This window comes from Eschscholzia californica, unplaced genomic scaffold (assembly GCF_041429995.1).
Source record: "Eschscholzia californica isolate CP2 unplaced genomic scaffold, dmEscCali1.0.p SCAF_3, whole genome shotgun sequence".
Taxonomy (NCBI): domain Eukaryota; kingdom Viridiplantae; phylum Streptophyta; class Magnoliopsida; order Ranunculales; family Papaveraceae; genus Eschscholzia; species Eschscholzia californica.
The window spans coordinates 48,367,272-48,386,282 of record NW_028238420.1 but is presented as its reverse complement, the minus strand read 5'-3'; the positions used below and the strand labels follow the sequence as shown (position 1 = coordinate 48,386,282).

The 19,011-nt window shown below is 36.7% G+C and overlaps 1 protein-coding gene across 1 annotated transcript; it reads right to left on the bottom strand.

The window, feature by feature from the left end:
* Positions 1-8,731: 8,731 nt before the first annotated feature.
* LOC147551138 (uncharacterized) lies at positions 8,732-18,371 on the bottom strand. The gene is made up of 7 exons (XM_086668530.1): positions 18,259-18,371; positions 16,459-17,454; positions 15,023-15,078; positions 14,577-14,653; positions 14,459-14,480; positions 14,037-14,183; positions 8,732-11,059 (listed from the first exon to the last, which is right to left on the bottom strand). The coding sequence occupies exons 1-7, from the start codon at positions 18,281-18,283 to the stop codon at positions 9,191-9,193; spliced, it is 3,192 nt and encodes a 1,063-aa protein (XP_086524656.1). The 5' UTR covers positions 18,284-18,371; the 3' UTR covers positions 8,732-9,190.
* Between the last annotated feature and the right edge of the window lie 640 nt (positions 18,372-19,011).

The following is a 19,011-nucleotide window of genomic DNA, read 5'->3' as shown; positions in this document are numbered from 1 at the left end:
ACGTGCAACAAGTCAAGCTTTGTACCTGTCTATGGTGCCATCAATCTTCTTCTTTAATTTGTAAACCCATTTACAAGTGACTAAATCAGCATCCTTTGGTTTTGGTACGAGCTCCCATGTAGAGTTTTTATGTAAAGCATCAATTTCTTCACTCATTGCTCCCTCCCATTCAACAATACCTTTTGCTTCATTATAACAGTTTGGCTCATCCGCAAATGTATCTCCCATTAGAAAACATGAGCTAACAGAACAACGATTCAATTGAACTTCGTAATCTGATAAATACCTTGGTTGTGACCTACTTCTTGTTGGCCTTCTTGTCATAGCTTCATTTTGTTGTTGTTGGTCTTCAAATGATGAATTTTCTGACCTTCCCCTTTCTCTAGAATCACTATAGAATGGCTCAAGATCCACCAAATCATTTTGAACAGTAGAAGCAGAAAAATATGTTGATGTTTCGTCAAAAATTACATCTCTAGAGACAACATATTTGTTTGTGAGGGGATCCATGCATCTCCACCCTTTCCTTTGTGAGTCATATCCAACAAAAATGCACTTTCTTGCTTTTGGGTCAAGTTTGGTTCGGTTGGCTTTAGATATATGGACATAACAAACTGAACCAAACACTCGAATAAGACTTACATTGGGTTTATGATGATATACAACTTCGAAAGGAGATGGTGTTGTCCCTGGCCATGAAGGTAATCGATTTACTATATAGCTTGCACATTGCATAGCTTCTGCCCACAACTCTCTTGGAAGTTTCTTATCATGCAACCATGATAAACATACAACAGTAAGGTGAGTTATCTTTCGCTCTGTTACGCCGTTCTGCTGAGGTGTATTGGGACATGTCATGTGTCGTTGAATCCCTTGATTCTTACAGGTTGTGAGAAAATATTCAGACATGTATTCTCCCCCATTATCGGTTCGTAAGCATTTAATCAACAATCCAAACTCCTGTTTAACAAGCATGTGAAACTTAACAAATATCGAAAAAGCTTCACTTTTATATGATAGAAAATATACCCAGGTATATCGAGAAAAATCATCAACAAAGATTATCATATATTGAGAACCGTTGTAGCTAGGTGTTCTTGTAGGCCCCATTAGGTCTGAATGCACCAATTGAAACATTTCTGATGCTCGATTCTCAGAATTTTGGAAAGGAAGGCGATGCGATTTGCCATATTGGCAACCTGGACAGACCACATCAGGTAGAATCTCTTTAAGAGGAAGAACACCATCTAATAATTTTTCTTTAGATATTTTCTGCAATAATTGATAACCAACATGGCCTAAACGAGCATGCCAAAGTGAAGCACTTGAATTCTGGCTTGTCTTCGCTACATAAGCTTCGTTAGCAGACAAAACATATAAAGACCCCTTCTTTTGACCAGTAAACATAACATCAGCAACAATATCTTTTAAATTTTCTAGTACTTGGACATTTTTTGGACCAAAAAGAACATACCTTCCTGATTTTGTTATCTGTGAAACTGAAACTAGGTTTTTCGCTAAACCCGGAACATGGTAGACATCACTAAGAGAGACACTACCATCATTGGTATCTTCAGTCTTAACAGACAACATACCTTCGCTTGTGACAGGATGTATAGAGTCATCAGCTGTAATAATGGCACGTTTTCCCTTATGTGGACGAACATCTGAAAGTAAAGATGCATTCCCCGTGGCATGATGTGAGCAGCCAGAATCAATTATCCACTCCTTCGTGTAGTCTATGGAGCCTTTATCAGCAGTATTTTCCTCAGTCTGGTCCATAACATAGGCCACACTATCTGGTTTATCAATGACGACAACAGAAAAGCATTGCTCCCATGCAGTTTGATCGTCATCTTTGCTGTCAAGTATAGGTTCTTCATGTGCTACATTGGCATCTGCGTCCATAAGTTTGGTACGACAGTTTTGCTTGATATGTCCGGGTTTACCGCATCTATTGCACACAACCTTCACTCGACAATCTCGCTTTAGATGTCCAACCTTTCCACACCTATAACATGTATTAAAGTTACCCCTAGACTGCCCATCATTTCTGAACTGCATTCTTCCACCTAAAGAGTGTTGAAACTTATCTTTCTTTAGGTCTTTCGTGTAAAGAACATCATCTACCTCAGAGAGATGTTGATTGGACATTTGTTTCACTAATGCTTCCTGGTTGGAAAGCAAGTTCTCCAACTCAATAATTGAAGGTTGATTTATCCACCCTTGCACCGAAGAGATGAATGGCATAAAATCCCTCCTTAAGCCACGAATAAGGTAACGACGTAGTCGTGCTTCTTTAATGGGCTCGTCTGAATCTAGTTCTGAAATTTTAGCACACAAATTCTTAACTTTCAAGAAGTATTCTGATATAGAAAGAGTACCTTGAGTCATCCCAGCAAGTTCATTCTCCAAAAACTGCAAGCGTATCGTATTCTTTTGACTGAATAGCCTATCAAGCGTCTCCCACACCTCTTTTGGTGTCTTCATATCACGAACATGATCAATATACTCTTTTCTTATCGATGTTCGCAGAGCAAATAACGCTTTGCCGCACTTGATTTTCCACTTTCGACGTAGATCGGCATTTTGGGGAGTATCCTCTGGAATTATCATTTCAGCACCAGATATAAGCTCCCATAAATCTTGTCCTTGTAGGTAAGCTTCCATACAAAGCTTCCAATAACTATAATTTTTACCATCAAGCTTGTCAACTGAAGCTTGAGAACCATTACCACCATTCATCTTAAGAGAATACTAAGAAATAAACTTGAAGATGCAAGATTCACCAATATAGCTTCACTTAGAAATAAAATCAAACACTTCCTAGGCAACCTAGCTCTGGTACCAAGTCAAAAATAAATCAAACTGAACTTAACAAGATAAACTTAGTAAAAGAGATCAAGTAAAGAACACTCAGAACTGATTTTATTTCTAACTGAAACAAAGATAAATGATACGTAATTAACAAGTGCTGAAAACTACTACTGGACTGACTCTATTTATACTTGAGTTTCTCCTAAAAGAACTCAACTATTTTTGACTAAAGTCACATGACTCTCTCCAAAATTTAAGCAACTACTTATTGACTCCTAAATAAATGGAAGACTTCATAGAAGAAGGGCTGACTAATTCAACAATCTGCACTATTTGTAACATGAGGTTCCTCTCGAGTCTTGCTTGATTCCTGCACGGGTAAAAGAAAAAATATTCTCAGTGAAAATTTCAACATTACTTTCTAAACACATGGACATATCTCCATGCAATTGGTTGTATATACATATAAAGAACAAAAGAACCAATCTCAATTAAGTCCAATTATTACGCAACTCGAAACAGATACAGCCTTGGCGCAGATTCGAGTTCTCATTATCGACCTCCCCTTCCCACGGATAGTATAACTTCACAGATAACATTCGATCATTCTATTATGTAAAAAGAGTCGACATAAAATTACGTTAGCTTGACTAATGAAACTACAATTCGAGCATCCATCTGTAACTTACTCTGCTCATGCACTCATTTTTCCGGAGTTTTCGTTCTCTATAGTCTTCAGAATCAGGGACTTGTTCTCATCAAGATACTGCACATTACAGAAATAGAAAGAAGTAAAAGTTAAGTAACGGGAAGGATGAGTAAATGAAAGTGGGAACACTCATGAAATAACCATATAATATGAAGGCAGTGACCCCTTCAAATGACAACATGCCCATAGCTAAAGAACGGAATTAGTTACTTGAGATCAAGGGGAAATAGCTCTACGACCACCTAAGAATTCGTAATGACAGATTAGCGGTCCCGGCACACGAGGTCCCCGGAGCGTAACCAACTTTTCTTAATTACAAAGATGGCTTAACCTATCAATCTATCATCTCTTCAGAGTTATTTTCCTCTCACTTTTCGAAGATTTTCGATATCTGATAGCTCGTTAAAAATCACTGATCATTCTAGAAAGCTTACTAGCATATTTTATTTTTGGTCCCTCTCTTCCGTGGATAGGTTTACCTTGGGAAAACATATTATTGCTGGAAGTATTCCGGTATCCAATTTTAGTTGCCAGTCTGGTTAATGGTTACATATCTCTTAAATGTGTCGAATACTAAATACCAAATATGAACCCTCATTTGTTTTTCTTTTCTGCAGGAAGAGCTTGAGGAGCATGAAACAAACAGATAAAGCCTTTGCCATCTGCTCAGAGTAACCCATAAATACAAAATTTATAGCAACTTACAGCTTTAAAATATTATTTCGTAGTAACCCAGTGCTCCTTTATAGATGGACGAAGAACATCATGAGATTTCCAAATATTCTAACAAATAACCTTCTCGCATGTTCTAACATTAGTACTAAATAACAGAATTTCCTAACCACGCCGTTGACACAGGAAGTTGTGCGGTAACTAAAAGTAGCTTAAGAGTTACAAGATCGTAACATACATAGTGAGTAGGTTCAAAATTTGTTATGTTTTTCGCAGAAATGTAGATAGTAAATTAGTAATATCAAGATGAGGATTAAAACCATCGTCGCTCTGTTGCATTTGTTTCCCTTTATCCTTTGGATGCTCTAAATGTGGAGGTTCAAATATGAATCAAGGTTTATCTATTACACACATGCTATACAGTAGAACATTATAGGGAAAATATACCTCTGAGGTAAATCAAGGGTTGATAAATTCTAACTTGTAGATCATAAATCATAAATCACAAAAGGCCGAATAGAAAATCATAAATCATCTTGTATAATAACATGGATCTCGTTTCCCATACAAGTGATGTGGGACAAACACCGCAGTATGATAGTATCCATAGTGTACACTAACAGATAGTACCACATTATAAAAGTAGATTAAAGCTCGGTTTAAATGAAGCAAGATTTAGTTTTGGTGTCTTCATTTACTTCAAGTTTTGAAGCAAATTACTTTGTTCTTGTTGTTACGAATCTTTCATATAATATAAGTGATTTCCTAGTGTACGCCACTACTGTAGGCTTCTGCCATTGCTAAAGAGTTATTCTGAATGAGACTGAACAAGATGTTCGATTTCGATTAGTATTTTAGTGAAGCCGATTGCTTTCGAACTTACCACGCTGAAATTGTATTTCTGTTAACTAGATTGCTGCTTAACGTTAAAATCAAACCAAATCCACTACTCCCAGAGTAATGAATCTTGATCTTTACTCTTTTTCCATTCGTCTTTTTCCGGGCGACTGGCTTGATCACCAGTACTGGGGTCGTTGATTCGAAGGGCCTCAAGATTCAAAATGATGCAAATGCTGGTTTTTCTGATACCTGTTGTTTCATTATTTGCCTTCTCTAAGTGTTTTGAGGGTGTTCTTCTTGCAGACAGAAATTATGTTTTACATTTTTGTAGGTTTAAGTAAATGCTGTATGAAGAAGTTCACTGTTCATAAAGATGAATTCTTGTATAATCAATTGAAAATAAAAATACACATCAATTAAAGTAACAACAATATTCTCATCTTTTGGAGAAGTTATGTCAACACCGCCACCAAAGGCCACCATCACCACAACAACAACACCAGAACAACACAAAGTACGTCCTTAAAGAACCTCATTGTGACTCTCAATATGTTTAGAGGTGAATGAGTTACATTCTTAAGTTGAAAGATTTGGGTTGCCTACTTAACACTTTGTCACATATCAAGTTTTATTTTGTACTTGGGTTTTGTGAGAGAGAAGAGACTCCGTCAAAGCCTGAAGAAAGAGTCAAGGACTAACCAACTTAACTAACACAAAAGAAGGTTATTCAGCAATGGTTATGGGTGCCCTTAACACACACACACACACATGTGGTCCGCACGAGTTCTTGTACCAGCTTAAACAGAATTAGTTAGTTAATCGTTGTTATTTGTAACTAACTCTTGATTAGCTACTTTCTCTCTCTGAACTATTATAAGTAGCAATTGATTTTTGAAAAAAATGATGTTTTGAAAAAAATAATGATTTTTGAAAAAAAATAATGATATGATTTTTGAAATAATAATGATTTAAAAAAAATAATGATTTTTGAAAAAAAATAATAATTTTTGAAAAAAATAATAATTTTTTGAAATAATAATGATTTTATAGAAGGGAAATAAATTTTTGTTGATTTTAAGTTTGAAATTTAGGTTTATTAATCCAAAATCCTAGCAAATCATAGGGGGTAGGGTGGGATTTTGGTCCAATAAAAATTTTAGAATTAAGAATCCTTAGGATTCAAGAGTCCAAGGATTCTTAGAGCATCTCCAATGCAATACTCAACTTACAAAACTCAATTTGACACATAGGACTACTTGAGTTTTTGACAAAAAACTCTCTCCAATGCAACACTCAAATAGAGTCTCAATATGATATGGCAACAATTAATATTGAGATACTCAAATGATATCTCAACATTTATTGTTTTATCTCAATTGGTCCACATCAACAATTTATATATTAAAATAAGAACTAAAAGTAAATTTAAAATAAATGTTGAGTTTCTTCTAGTGTTGCGTTGGAGATGAATTTTGAATTAAGTATCTCAATAGTGCAACCTAGGAAAGAGAAACTCAACTCATACTTGACACATTGGGTTAATTGAGTTTTTGTTGAGTGTTGCATTGGAGATGCTCTTAGTAGCCAAACAAACCAAGGATTCATGATTCCTACCAAATCCCACTTTTGATAGGAATCTTACTTAGGAATCTTGCAACCAAACACACCATAAGTATATCCTCTCTCTGACATTTCCTCGAACACGGCTACTGCCATTGCAATTTTATCAGCTCTACAAAGTCCCTTAATAAGTGTGTTCAAGGTTATGGTATCAAGTTCAAACCCACATATCAGGTTGAGTTTGAACTGAACTCAGCAGCATTTGTTTGTATAAATGAACAACACTAGTATGATAATTCATTTTTGAAATTAAACCCAACAATTGATTAAAAGGATAAATAGAAGGTGGGGGTTTAATATGAATCAATTTATCAAATAAAACTAGGGCATCATTCAATTTAATACTCCTTGATTTACACCCATTTCTTACATAATGTTCCAATTTCTGGGTTGTGTTAATAAAATGAGGAATAGAAGAATTAGGGTTAACAGTTACAGGATTTGAGTGTAGGTTATGTGAAAAATGAGTAATGGAGGAAGACAGAGATGCAGAAACAACCTCACGGGAACTTTTTGATAGAGCCATTATCTACGAAGACAATGGCCTGAACCAAAGATTCACCAAGTTTGTAATGTGGGAAGTTCTATACGCGCCTTACCTAAGTACTAATGACACCCTTATGCAAGTAAAATTGGTGAAAGCTTTATGTGCAAATGGTGCGTTTATAACACTAACGTGAGGCGCTTATAGAACTCCCCCTGATGCTCTTATTATTTCCACATGATACATTGATACCTTTGCCAATCCTTTTGTAATGGCCCATCTTATTGTCCATAGAAATGTCATCCCTTCTCTTTCGTCTCTTTGTTCGAAATTTGATTGATTTTGGTACAACAAAAACAATACCACCATCTTCAATAACCTTTGTGAAGGAAGCTCGGTAGACATAAAAAATAACTTAAGATATCATAAAGCAGCAGAAAAGTTTCGACTTAGAGACCTAAATCACAAGTATGCTCATTAAACAATGCATGCAAGATTTCTAGTTGTCCATAAGTTGATGCACATAGTTATATGGAGTATGCTCAGGTATGATAATCAAAGCTAATATGCCTGGTGGCTGGTTCCAATTGTCATGCCAAATAGGAATGTCACTACCATCTTCTCATCCCAAGTCGATATTGTCCGCGTAATTCTTTTTTCACGAAGGTTGTTTATCGAAGTAATAATTCGGGAATGAAAAAATCAAATCTTGAAGATTTCGTTGTAGAAGTTGAACATTGAATGACATTTTCATCTGTAGGTTCTGCTGAAGGACGAACTGGTCATTCTGGAGGATAAGAAAGAGAATATATGTTCTCAAAGAAGGCGAAGAAGAGAGTAACTAATTGCTGGAAAAATATTAAATCTTGCAAAATCTCGCACAAAATTGCTGAATGAATTGAGATATTATGTGGTCGCTTGATGCATGGTTGCATAAGAAAAATCGTCATACCCGATATTATGTGAAAACTAAACTATTACCTCAGTATTTGTATTCTCATGTCTCTTCATATCTTACATAAAGAATATAAGCATATGTTCCTTTCACTTTTCGAACATTTTCCGTATTTGATAGCTCGCTAAAAAACTGTTTTATTCAACTTCGATGGAGTTCATATAAGATGGTGATGATAATGCTTGTTCTAGCTGTTTCTGGAATATTTTTATGCATTCAACAAATTATTTCCAATGGGGATGCCATTATACTCTTCTTCCTCTCTTTGTTCTTATAATTATTGGTTTAGTATCTTAGTGAAGCCGATTGCTTTTTTTCGAACTTACCATACTGAATTTGTTTTTATGTTAACCAGATTGCTGCTAAGGGTTAAAACCAAACCAGATGTAATGAATCTTGATTTTCACTCTTTTTCCATTTTTCTTTTTCGGCACCAACCTTATTCCTAACCCTTGGTCCGGGCAACCTGTTATGGGAAACGACCCCAAGATTCAAAAGGTTGCAAGTGCTGATTTTTCTGATACCTATTGTTTCATAATTTGCCTTCTCATTGTTTAGAGAGTGTTCTTATTGCAGACTGAAATTATGTTTTACATATTTTTAGGTTTAAGTAAATGTTGTATGAAGAAGTCCATTGTTCATAAAGATGATTTCTTGTATAATCAATTAAAGTAGCTAGAATATTCTCATCTTTTGTTGAAATCCAGTCAAGTTTGGGGGTACTGAATTAAGTTCACTCATTTCAGAAATAAAAGAGCAGCTTCTGAAATGTATCAAATGACGCTTAACTTCTTGATTTTGGAAAAAGCATTTGTCCCACATTCAGATATTTCAACACCGCCCACCACCATCCCCACCACAAACTACACTACCACCCCAGAGGCCCATACCAAAGCACTACACCACCCCCATAAAACCACAACACTACCACCACAACACCCGACCAACACGCAGTCCTTCAAGAACCTTATCGTGACTTACTGACTCTCAATATGTTGTGAAGAATCAGAACAGAGTTCTAGGGTTTAGAGGTGAATGCGTTAGATTCTGAAGTTGAGTTGGGTTGCCTACTTAACTTTTTCAAGTTTCATGTTTATTTTGTACTTGGGTTTAACCTCTGCATTGAATCCATGCCTTCAAGACCTAACTGATCCCTCAATAAAAAATCCACGATAATACCTGCGATATTTGCTGAAGGTGAATAACCCTTCCCAGTCATTTCGTGTAAAAGCTGCAATGCCTTATCAATCTTATTCTTTCGAAAATATCCAAAAATCATAATATCGAATGTGTATTCATCAGGTGGATAACCTTTCTTCGTCATTTCTAAAAACAATTCATTAGCCTCTTTCATAAACCCGGCTTTACATAACCCATTTATCATTATGGTGTATGTAATAGTGTTAGGTTCCAGCCCTTTAGTAGAAAGTTTACTCAAAAGCTCCTCGGCTTCTTGAATTTTACCTACTCTGCACATACCATCAATCAGGATGCTATAGATTTTGATATCTGGTTTGATGAAACTCATTTCCATCTCTTGAAGTAGTTCTTCTGCCTCACAAAGACGCTCATTTTTACATAATCCATCCATAAGTGTTCTGTAAGTGATGATATCCGGACACTGACCACGAGACTTCATTTCTTTGAAAAGTTCCTTAGCTTCCACAACTCTCCCCACCACTAATAGACCACCAATAAGAGTATTATAAGTACTGACATTACGGTTCAATCCCTTCCTACACAGTTCTTCATCTACCCTCACGGCCTCATCAACCATCTTTCTCTTGCAGTAGCCATTAATCAATGTGGTGTACGTAACCACGTCGGGTGCATGCCCCTTATGCACCATTGAATCAAAAACATTAACTGCCTCGGTCGTACGACCCTTTAAACAGTATCCATAGATTAATGAATTGTAAGTGAAAGTGTCAGGCTGCTTACCTATTCCGATCATTGCTTCTAAAAGTTCATGTGCTTCTTCTGCCATTCCTTCTTTGCAAAGAGCATCAATGAGAATGTTGAAGGATACCACATCTGGGGAGATCCCACGATCGATCATGTTGTGGAAGATGCTGACTGCTTCTTTCCACCGGCTTAAAATGCATAAACCTTGAATCAAAGAACTGTAAGTTACAACATCTGGCCAAATACTTTTACCAATCATTTCGGATAACAAATCAAGACCAATGTCTACCAATCTGTCTTTACACAGACTATCAATTATTGTGCTATAAATGACAACATCAGGTTTACAAGTTCCCTTCTTCTCCATATCTCTAAACAACTCAACAGCAGATTTTGTGTTCCCTGATTTGCAAAGCCCATTTATTAGCGTCGCATAAGAAACTACATTAAGTATATCCTTTCTCTTAGACATTTCCTCAAACACGGCTACTGCCTCAGCAATTTTATCAGATTGACAAAGTCCTTTTATAAGTGTGGTCAAAGTTATGGTATCAGGTTCGAACCCACATTTCAAGAAGTTTGCTAGTACTGAAAAACTAAGATCTACCCAGTTCAAGTTGCAGTAAGAATTAATTAAAACGTTGTAAGTATAAATATCAGGTCGAGTTTCAACTGAAGTCAGTACCATTTGTTTGTATAAATGAATAACAGTAGAATGATATTTCATTTTTGAAATTACACCCAATAATTGATTAAAAGGATAAATAGAAGGTGAGGGTTTAATATGAAGCAATTTATCAAATAAAACTAGGGCATCATTGAATTTAATACTCCCTAATTTACACCCATCTCTTACATATTCCTCCAATTTCTGGGTTGTTTTGATAAAACCAGGAACAGAAGAATTAGGGTTAAGAGTTGCAGCATTTGAGTGTAGGTTATGTGAAAAATGAGTAATGGAGGAAGATAGAGATGAAGAAGAACCCTTACTTGAAGCAGTTCTTGTTAGAGCCATTATCTGAAGATTGTTAAAAGCAGTGACAATGAGGTGATACTTCTATTTCTCCGATTCACCGAGTTTGTAATGTGGGGAGTTCTATAAGCGGCCTATGTAAGTACTAATGACTAGGGTTGGGAATTTGTTCCGAAAACCCGGATCCGCCCGCGTCCGCCCATGTCCGCAAAGGACCGTGACCGCCCGTGACCGAATCGGGTAAAGCCCGTCCGACCGAGAAGGTTCTATCGGACGGTCACGGACAAAAGAGCTTACCCGGAGGTCCGCCCGTGACCGACCGCTTTAGCTAAAGACCGACCGCCCGACCATATACCCGGAAGAAGATTGACCATTAGATTTTGTAGGGTATTATTAGAGTTGTTGGATTTCCTTGAGTATATAACCAAAAAAAAAACCCTAGACCTACAATCCTTTCATTTTTTCTTCATTTCTTCTTCTCACTTCTTAAACGGCTGGGATCCCTAAAACTTCTAAAATCCCAAACCCTAAGATCTAACTTCTAAGTACTCTAAAACCCTAATCATCAACGTTCAACCCTCATTAGTCATTAGTCTTCACTCTTCAACGAAGAATCAGTTGGTTTATGTTTTTGGGTTGTAGTCTTGAAGATTCGGTTGAAGATTCAACCCTCTTTAGTTTCAACCCTCAACTCATTGAATCAAAGGTACGAAACTACGAATTAATCATCTAAATATTTCATTCCTTTTCTCTGTTTTAGATAATTTTTTGTTAGAATAATATTTTATTCCTTTTTTTTCGATCTATTTCATTGTTTAGGTTAGGCCTTAAGGTTTACTTATGCTATGTTTCTAAAAATCTTACTGAATCTTCAAATGATTTTTTGTTTACTTATTATCTGTTTCGAAAAATCTAGAAATCGTTTTTTGTTTCTAAGATCTAGAAATAATAGTGTTTAGTGATTCTTTAAATTGTTTTTTGTTTCCATTATCTAGAAAAAAAAAATGTACTGTTTTAATATCTAGAAATCATTTTTTTTCTAAGATCTACAAATAATAGTGTGTACTGATACATTAAATCGTTTTTCGTTCCAAATATCTAGAAAACATTTTTTGTTTCTAAGATCTACAAATTATAGTGTTTACTGATTAATTATTTTCTCTGTTTACTGAATCATTCTTCTTCTTCATCTTACACTGGCTGTGATAATTTTGCAATATAAGATCTACAAGATCCAAAGGTAAAGCTCATAACCTTGTTATTATGTTTTCTGATATTGTATGATCTTTTATTATATTATGTTTTTTGACATTTTTGTATGAACATGTTTGGTCTGTTTTGTGTGTATGTTGTTGTTGTATACTGTTTGAATGGTTTCTGCTTATATCTTATTTGTTATTTCAGGACACAACAACAACAACATGAGGAAGAAGACTGTCAAAATCTGGAAAATTTGGTACATCGTCATTTTGAAACAGTCTTAGAATGCAATGTGAAGGCCAAATGATAATATTATCGATTAAAATTTTGTTTTGCATTAAGTTGTAATAGTGTAAATTTTTTTTTTTGGAAGTAATAGTGTAAAGTTGTAACTTATGTAAATTTCATTTTAGCATTTTTTGGGCCTTTTCGTGCTATATACCCGATACCCGACCGCCCGTTGCCCGGCAGGTCCGGAAGCCTTAAACGGACACGGGCGGACATTTTGAAGAAAAAATCCCGTTTAGTCCGCCCGTTTAGTCCGCCAGTCCGAACGGTCATAGTAGAGTTTTGTCCGGACCGTCCGAACCCGGAGCAAGTCTGTCCGCGGACTGCCCGTCCGGACCGATTCCCAACCCTACTAATGACGCCATTATGCAAGCGATCAATAACTGCCCACTCAAACTGAAACAAACCGGGCTTATAGCCCGGCATGACAATGGCATAAAGCCCAACTACATTATTTACACCCTAATAATCCCAAATCAAATAACCAAAGATTCCACCTTCTTTGGGATTTGAACCTGAGACCTCCAGGGATTTCTGGAGTTTATGTCAACACCTTGGAACCACTTGGGCTACCAACTGTTGAATTATGCAAGCGAAATTGGTGAAATCTTTATGTGCAAATGGGTTGTTTATAGCAGCACTGTGAGGCCGACAACTGGTTGCCCAGTTGGTCAGCCGTTAGTGCAAGTACTCCGTAATGCGGAGGTCTCAGACTCTCAGGTTCAATCTTATGGAAGTCCACATTCATGAATATGACCTTGAGTATAAATAAAGTAGTTTATGTTGGCTAGGCCATTTTATTTCGTCGGTTTTAGGTCATTTTAATTTCGTCGGACTTTAGGCAAGTAATAATTTCGCAGTTATCGTGTTTATCACATCGTATCGATGTATCAATGTCTTTGTATCGACCATTGTAATCAATATTTAAAAAAAAACAATATTGTAGGGTTCTTATAGAACTCCCCTAATGCTCTTTTTGTTTCCACATAACACCTTTCCCAATCATTTTGTAATAGCCCATAGAAGGGCCATCCCTTTTTCATCTCTTACTTCTAAATTTGAAGTGAGTGAGATCCCACTTTGCTGAAAATGGTAGTTCATATCACACAACCTTGTCACCTATCCTTTCACATATAACTGGCTTCAATTCTTATTGCCTAAAATCCATTTCTTATATTTCTTATGATGCCTCTAGTAAAGGGACATGATTAAACAAAATGTTGTCAATTTTCGCTCGAACCATTTCACAAGGGACACAAGAAGTTCGGTAGACATAAAAAAATAACTCAAGATATCATAAAACGGCAAAATGGTTTCGATTTAGGGAGAACTAAAATTAAAGAGACTGTCCCAGAACCTGCAGATGAAACTGTCATTCCTCTGTTACCACCCTGCAAATTCTCATTGGGCTTGCTTCGGCCTGACTTTCATTCTGGAACATGTGAAGTCCCTTGTGCTAGTGTTACTACCGTTGGAGCTCCCGCCAAGCTGATTATGTAAAGCTTGGTGTTGTTGCATTGTTGATAATGGTTGCTGAGAGTATATCATGGATGAACGAGAAGCCATTAATGACTGTCGGGATATAGATTGAGCTTGCTGGTGCTATATGTAGTTCGCTTTCCGGCTGAGCTACACCATTAGGAAATTGAAGAACAAAAACTAATCTCGATTCCTGAGTATGCACGGATACATGAGGTTCCTCAGGAATCTTGCTTGATTCCTGCACAGGTAGAAGAAAAATTGTTCACGGTGAAAATTTCAACATTTCTTTCTAAACACATGGACATATCTCCATGCAATTGGGTGTATATATATACATATAAAGAACAAAAAATCAATCTCGATTAAGTCCAATTATTATGCAACTCGAAACAGATAACAGCCTTGGCGCAGATTCTAGTTCTCATTATCAACCTCCCCTTCCCACGGATAGTATAACTTCACAGATAACATTCGATCATTCTATTTATGTAAAACGAGTCGAGATAAGATTACGTTAGCTTGACTAATAAAACACCTGTTACAACTGAGGCGAAGCAAGCACGTATTAGAAAATGAGCGATGTCAGGGACCTCTAATGAAACTACAATTCGATCATCCATCTGTAACTTACTCTGCACGTGCACTCATTTTTCCGGAGTTTTGGTTCTCAATAATCTTCAGAATCAGGGACTTGTTCTCATCAAGATACTGCACATTTAAATCCACCCGTCACAGAAATTGAAGTAAAAGCTAAGCAAACCGAAGGGTGAGTAAATGAAAGTGACAACATGTCCATCGCTAACGAATGAAATTAGTTATTACAGATCAAGGGGAAAGAGCTCTACGACCAACTAAGAATATCTTAGCGACAGATCTAGTGGTCCTGGCACACGGGATCCCCGGCTTGTACCCAACTTTTCTTAGTTACAAAGATGGCTTAACCTATCTTCAGAGTTATTTTCCTCTCACTTTTCGAAGATTTTCGATATCTGATAGCTCGTTAAAAATCACTGATCATTCTACAAAGCTTACTAGCATATTTTATTTTTGGTCCCTCTCTTCCGTGGATAGGTTTACCTTGGGAAAGCATATTATTGCTGGAAGTATTCCGGTATCCAATTTTAGTTGCCAGTCTGGTTAATGGTTACATATCTCTTAAATGTGTCGAATACTAAATACCAAATATGAGCCCTCATTTGTTTTTCTTTTCTGCAGGAAGAGCTTGAGGAGCATGAAACAAACAGATAAAGCCTTTGCCATCTGCCCAGAGTAACCCATAAATACAAAATTTATAGCAACTTACAGCTTTAAAATATTCTTTCGTAGTATCCCAGTGCTCCTTTATAGACGGACGAAGAACATCATGAGATTTCTAAATATTCTAACAAATAACCTTCTCGCATGTTCTAACATTAGTACTAAATAACAGAATTTCCTAACCACGCCGTTGACACAGGAAGTTGTGCGGTAACTAAGAGTAGCTTAAGAGTTACAAGATCGTAACATACATAGTGAGTAGGTTCAAAATTTGTTATGTTTTTTGCAGAAATGTAGATAGTAAATTAGTAATATCAAGATGAGGATTAAAACCATCGTCGCTCTGTTGCATTTGTTTCCCTTTATCCTTTGGACGCTCTAAATGTGGAGGTTCAAATATGAATCAAGGTTTATCTATTACACACATGCTATACAGTAGAACATTATAGGGAAAATATACCTCTGAGGTAAATCAAGGGTTGATAAATTCTAATTTGTTGCTTATTTCGCTTTTCAGGAATACAAAAGGCCGAACAGAAAATCATAAACCATCTCGTATAAAAACATGGAACTCGGTTTAAATGAAGCAAGATTTAGTTTTGGTGTCTTGATTTATTCCATGTTTTGAAGCAAATTACTTTGTTCTTGTTGTTAAGAATCTTTCATATATACGCCACTACTGTAGGATTCTGCCATTGCTAAAGAGTTGAGTTCTGAATGAGACTGAACAAGACGTTCGATTTCGATTAGTATTTTAGTGAAGACGATTGCTTTTGAACTTACCATGCTGAATCCTGATCTTTACTCTTTTTTCATTCTTCTTTTTCCGGACGACTGGTCCGATCAACATGTCCTGGGATCGTTGGTTCAAAGGGCCTCAAGATTCAAAAGGATTCAAATCCTGGTTTTTCTGATACCTATTGTTTCAGTATTTGCCTTCTCTAAGTGTTTCGAGGGTGTTCTTGCAGACAGAAATTATGTTTTACATTTTTGTAGGTTTAAGTAAATGCTGTATGAAGAAGTTCATTGTTCATAAAGATGAATTCTTGTATAATCAATTAAAAATAAAAATATAAATCAATTAAAGTAACAACAATATTCTCATCTTTTGTAGAAGTTATGTCAACACCGCCAACCACAGACCACCACAACAACAACACACAGTCCTTAAAGAACCTCATCGTGACTCTCAATATGTTTTAGAGGTGAATAATTGCCTACTTAATACTTGGTCACATGTCAAGTTTATTTTGTACTTGGGTTTAACCTCCGCAGTGCATCCATGACATCAGGAGCTAAATGACACGTCGATAAAAGATGCACGATTATACCTGCGATATTTGCTGAAGGTGAATAGCCCTTCTCAGTCATTTCGTGTAAAAGTTGCATCGCCTTATCAATCTTATTCTTCCGAAAGTATCCCAAAATTATAGTGTTGAATGTGGATTCATCCGGTGGATGACCTTTCTCTGTCATTTCTAAAAACAATTCATTAGCCTCTTTCAGAAACCCCGCTTTACAGAACCCGTTCATCATTATGTTGTATGTTACAGTGTCAGGCTCCAACCCAGTCGTAGAAATTTTACTGAAAAGCTCCTCAGCATCTTGAATTTTACCTGCCCTGCACATTCCGTCAATCAAGATGCTATAGACTTTGATATCTGGTTTGATGAAACTCATTTGCATCTCTTGAAGTAGTTCTTCTGCCTCACAAAGACAGTCATTTTTACACAATCCATCCAAAAGTATTCTGTATGTAATAATATTTGGACACTGACCACGAAATTTCATTTCTTTGAAAAGTTCTTTAGCTTCCACAACTCTTCCCACCACTAATAGACCACCAATAAGAGTAGTATAAGTACCGACATTACGGTTCAATCCCTTCCTACACAGTTCTTCATCTACCCTCATGGCCTCATCAATCATCTTTTTCTTGCAGTACCCATTAATCAGTGTGTTGTACGTAACCACGTCGGGTGCATGCCCCTTATGCACCATCAAATCAAAAACTTTAACTGCCTCGGTCATACGACCCTTCAAACAGTATCCATCGATTAATGAATTGTAAGTGAAAGTGTTAGCTATTCCTATCATTGCTTCTAAAAGTTCATGTGCTTCTTCCGCCATTCCTTCTTTGCAAAGAGCATCAATAAGAGTGCTGAAGGTTACCACGTCAGGGGAGATCCCACGATCGATCATGTTGTGGAAGATGCCGACTGCTTCTTTCCACCGGCTTGAAATGCATAAACCTTGAATCAAAGAAGTGTAAGTTACAACATCCGGCCAAATACCTTTAGAAATCATTTCAGAGAACAGATCAAGACCAACATCTACCAATCTGTCTTTACACAGACTATCAATTATTGTGCTATAAATCACCACACCAGGTTTACAATTTCCATTCTTCTCCATATCTCTTAACAACTGAACAGCCGATTTTGTGTTCCCCACTTTGCAAAGCCCATTTATTAGCGTCCCATAAGAAACAACATCAAGTATATCCTTTCTCTTAGACATTTCCTCAAACACGGCTACTGCCTGAGCAATTTTATCAGCTCGACAGAGTCCCTTGATAAGTGTGGTCAAGGTTATGGTATTAGGTTCAAGACCACATTTCAAGAAGTTCGCTAGTACAGGGAAACTAAGATCTACCATGTTCATGTTACAATATGAATTAATTAAAATGGTGTAAGTAGAAATATCAGGTTGAGTTTCAACTGAACTCAGTACCATTTGTTTATATAAATCAATAACAGTAGTATGATATTTCATTCTTGAAATTACACCCAGTAATTGATTAAATGGATAAATAGAAGGTGTGGGTTTAACATGAAGCAAATGATCAAATAAAATTAGGGCATCATTGAATTTAATACTCCCTGATTTACACTCATCTCTTACATAATTCTCCAATTTCTGGGTTGTGTTAATATAATCAGGAAAAGAATCTTTCTTTGGTGTATTAGAAGAAGAATTAGGGTTAAGAGTTGCAGCATTTGAGTGTAGTTTCAGTGAAAGAAGAGTGAAGGAAGATGGAGATGAAGAAGCCTTACTTGAAGCAGTTCTTGTTAGAGCCATTTTTGTGTATGAAAGTGCAGGAATACAATTCCCTCATCACCCCAGCAAATGGTGGTAATTCTAATGCCTACCCAGTGATGAAGAAACTCCTCAAAGAGTTTGGTCAATGAGTGGGAATTTAACCCTCCCGGCCAAGAGCCGCGGGGTTGAATATATAATGGGCTGTCCGAAGCCCGTGACAGGTAATGCACGCGCCCAGCCTGACCGTAGTTACTGGACAGGCTAGGTCTTCATCCAACAAACCGTTACCCCCGTATAACCTGAGCACTGCGTCCGCTCCAACTATCGATCGCAAACTCGCAAATAGCCGAGTGCCACACTTGTATATAGGCACCCCTTTTGCGCGGGATTGGACTTCATCCCAAAAATTCTTACCCTTTTTATAACGATAGTAATAGGTCCGCTTCAATTACGCGTCTTAAAAGCCCAAGGGTCACACCTGTACATAAAGATCCCAGCCTTGGGTTTGCAACACAAACTCCTAGTATAAATCCGAGTAATTGGTAAGCTTCAACTACCCGTTTTAAATCTTTCGTGTTCGAATAAGGAGAAGAGCTTAGAGAAGAAGAAGAGACTTTTATTAAAGGGAAGTAAGTGAAGTGTGTTTTTCTCGTCTTATTGTTTGGATAAACTCAACTGAATATGAATATAAAATTTTTTTACAGAGTTAACAAATATGCCCCACAAATTTCTCACATGTTGTTTGCAGATGATCTCCTTATTCTAGA

Excerpts from the sequence above, each read along its gene's own strand:
- LOC147551138 (XM_086668530.1), bottom strand. The coding sequence starts at position 18,283 with ATGGCTCTAACAAGAACTGCTTCAA. Across the intron at positions 15,079-16,458 it reads ACTGCGGAGGTTAAACCCAA|ACTGGCAACTAAAATTGGAT; the intron begins GTACAAAATAAA and ends ACCATTAACCAG. Across the intron at positions 14,654-15,022 it reads CAATAATATGCTTTCCCAAG|TATCTTGATGAGAACAAGTC; the intron begins GTAAACCTATCC and ends TTAAATGTGCAG.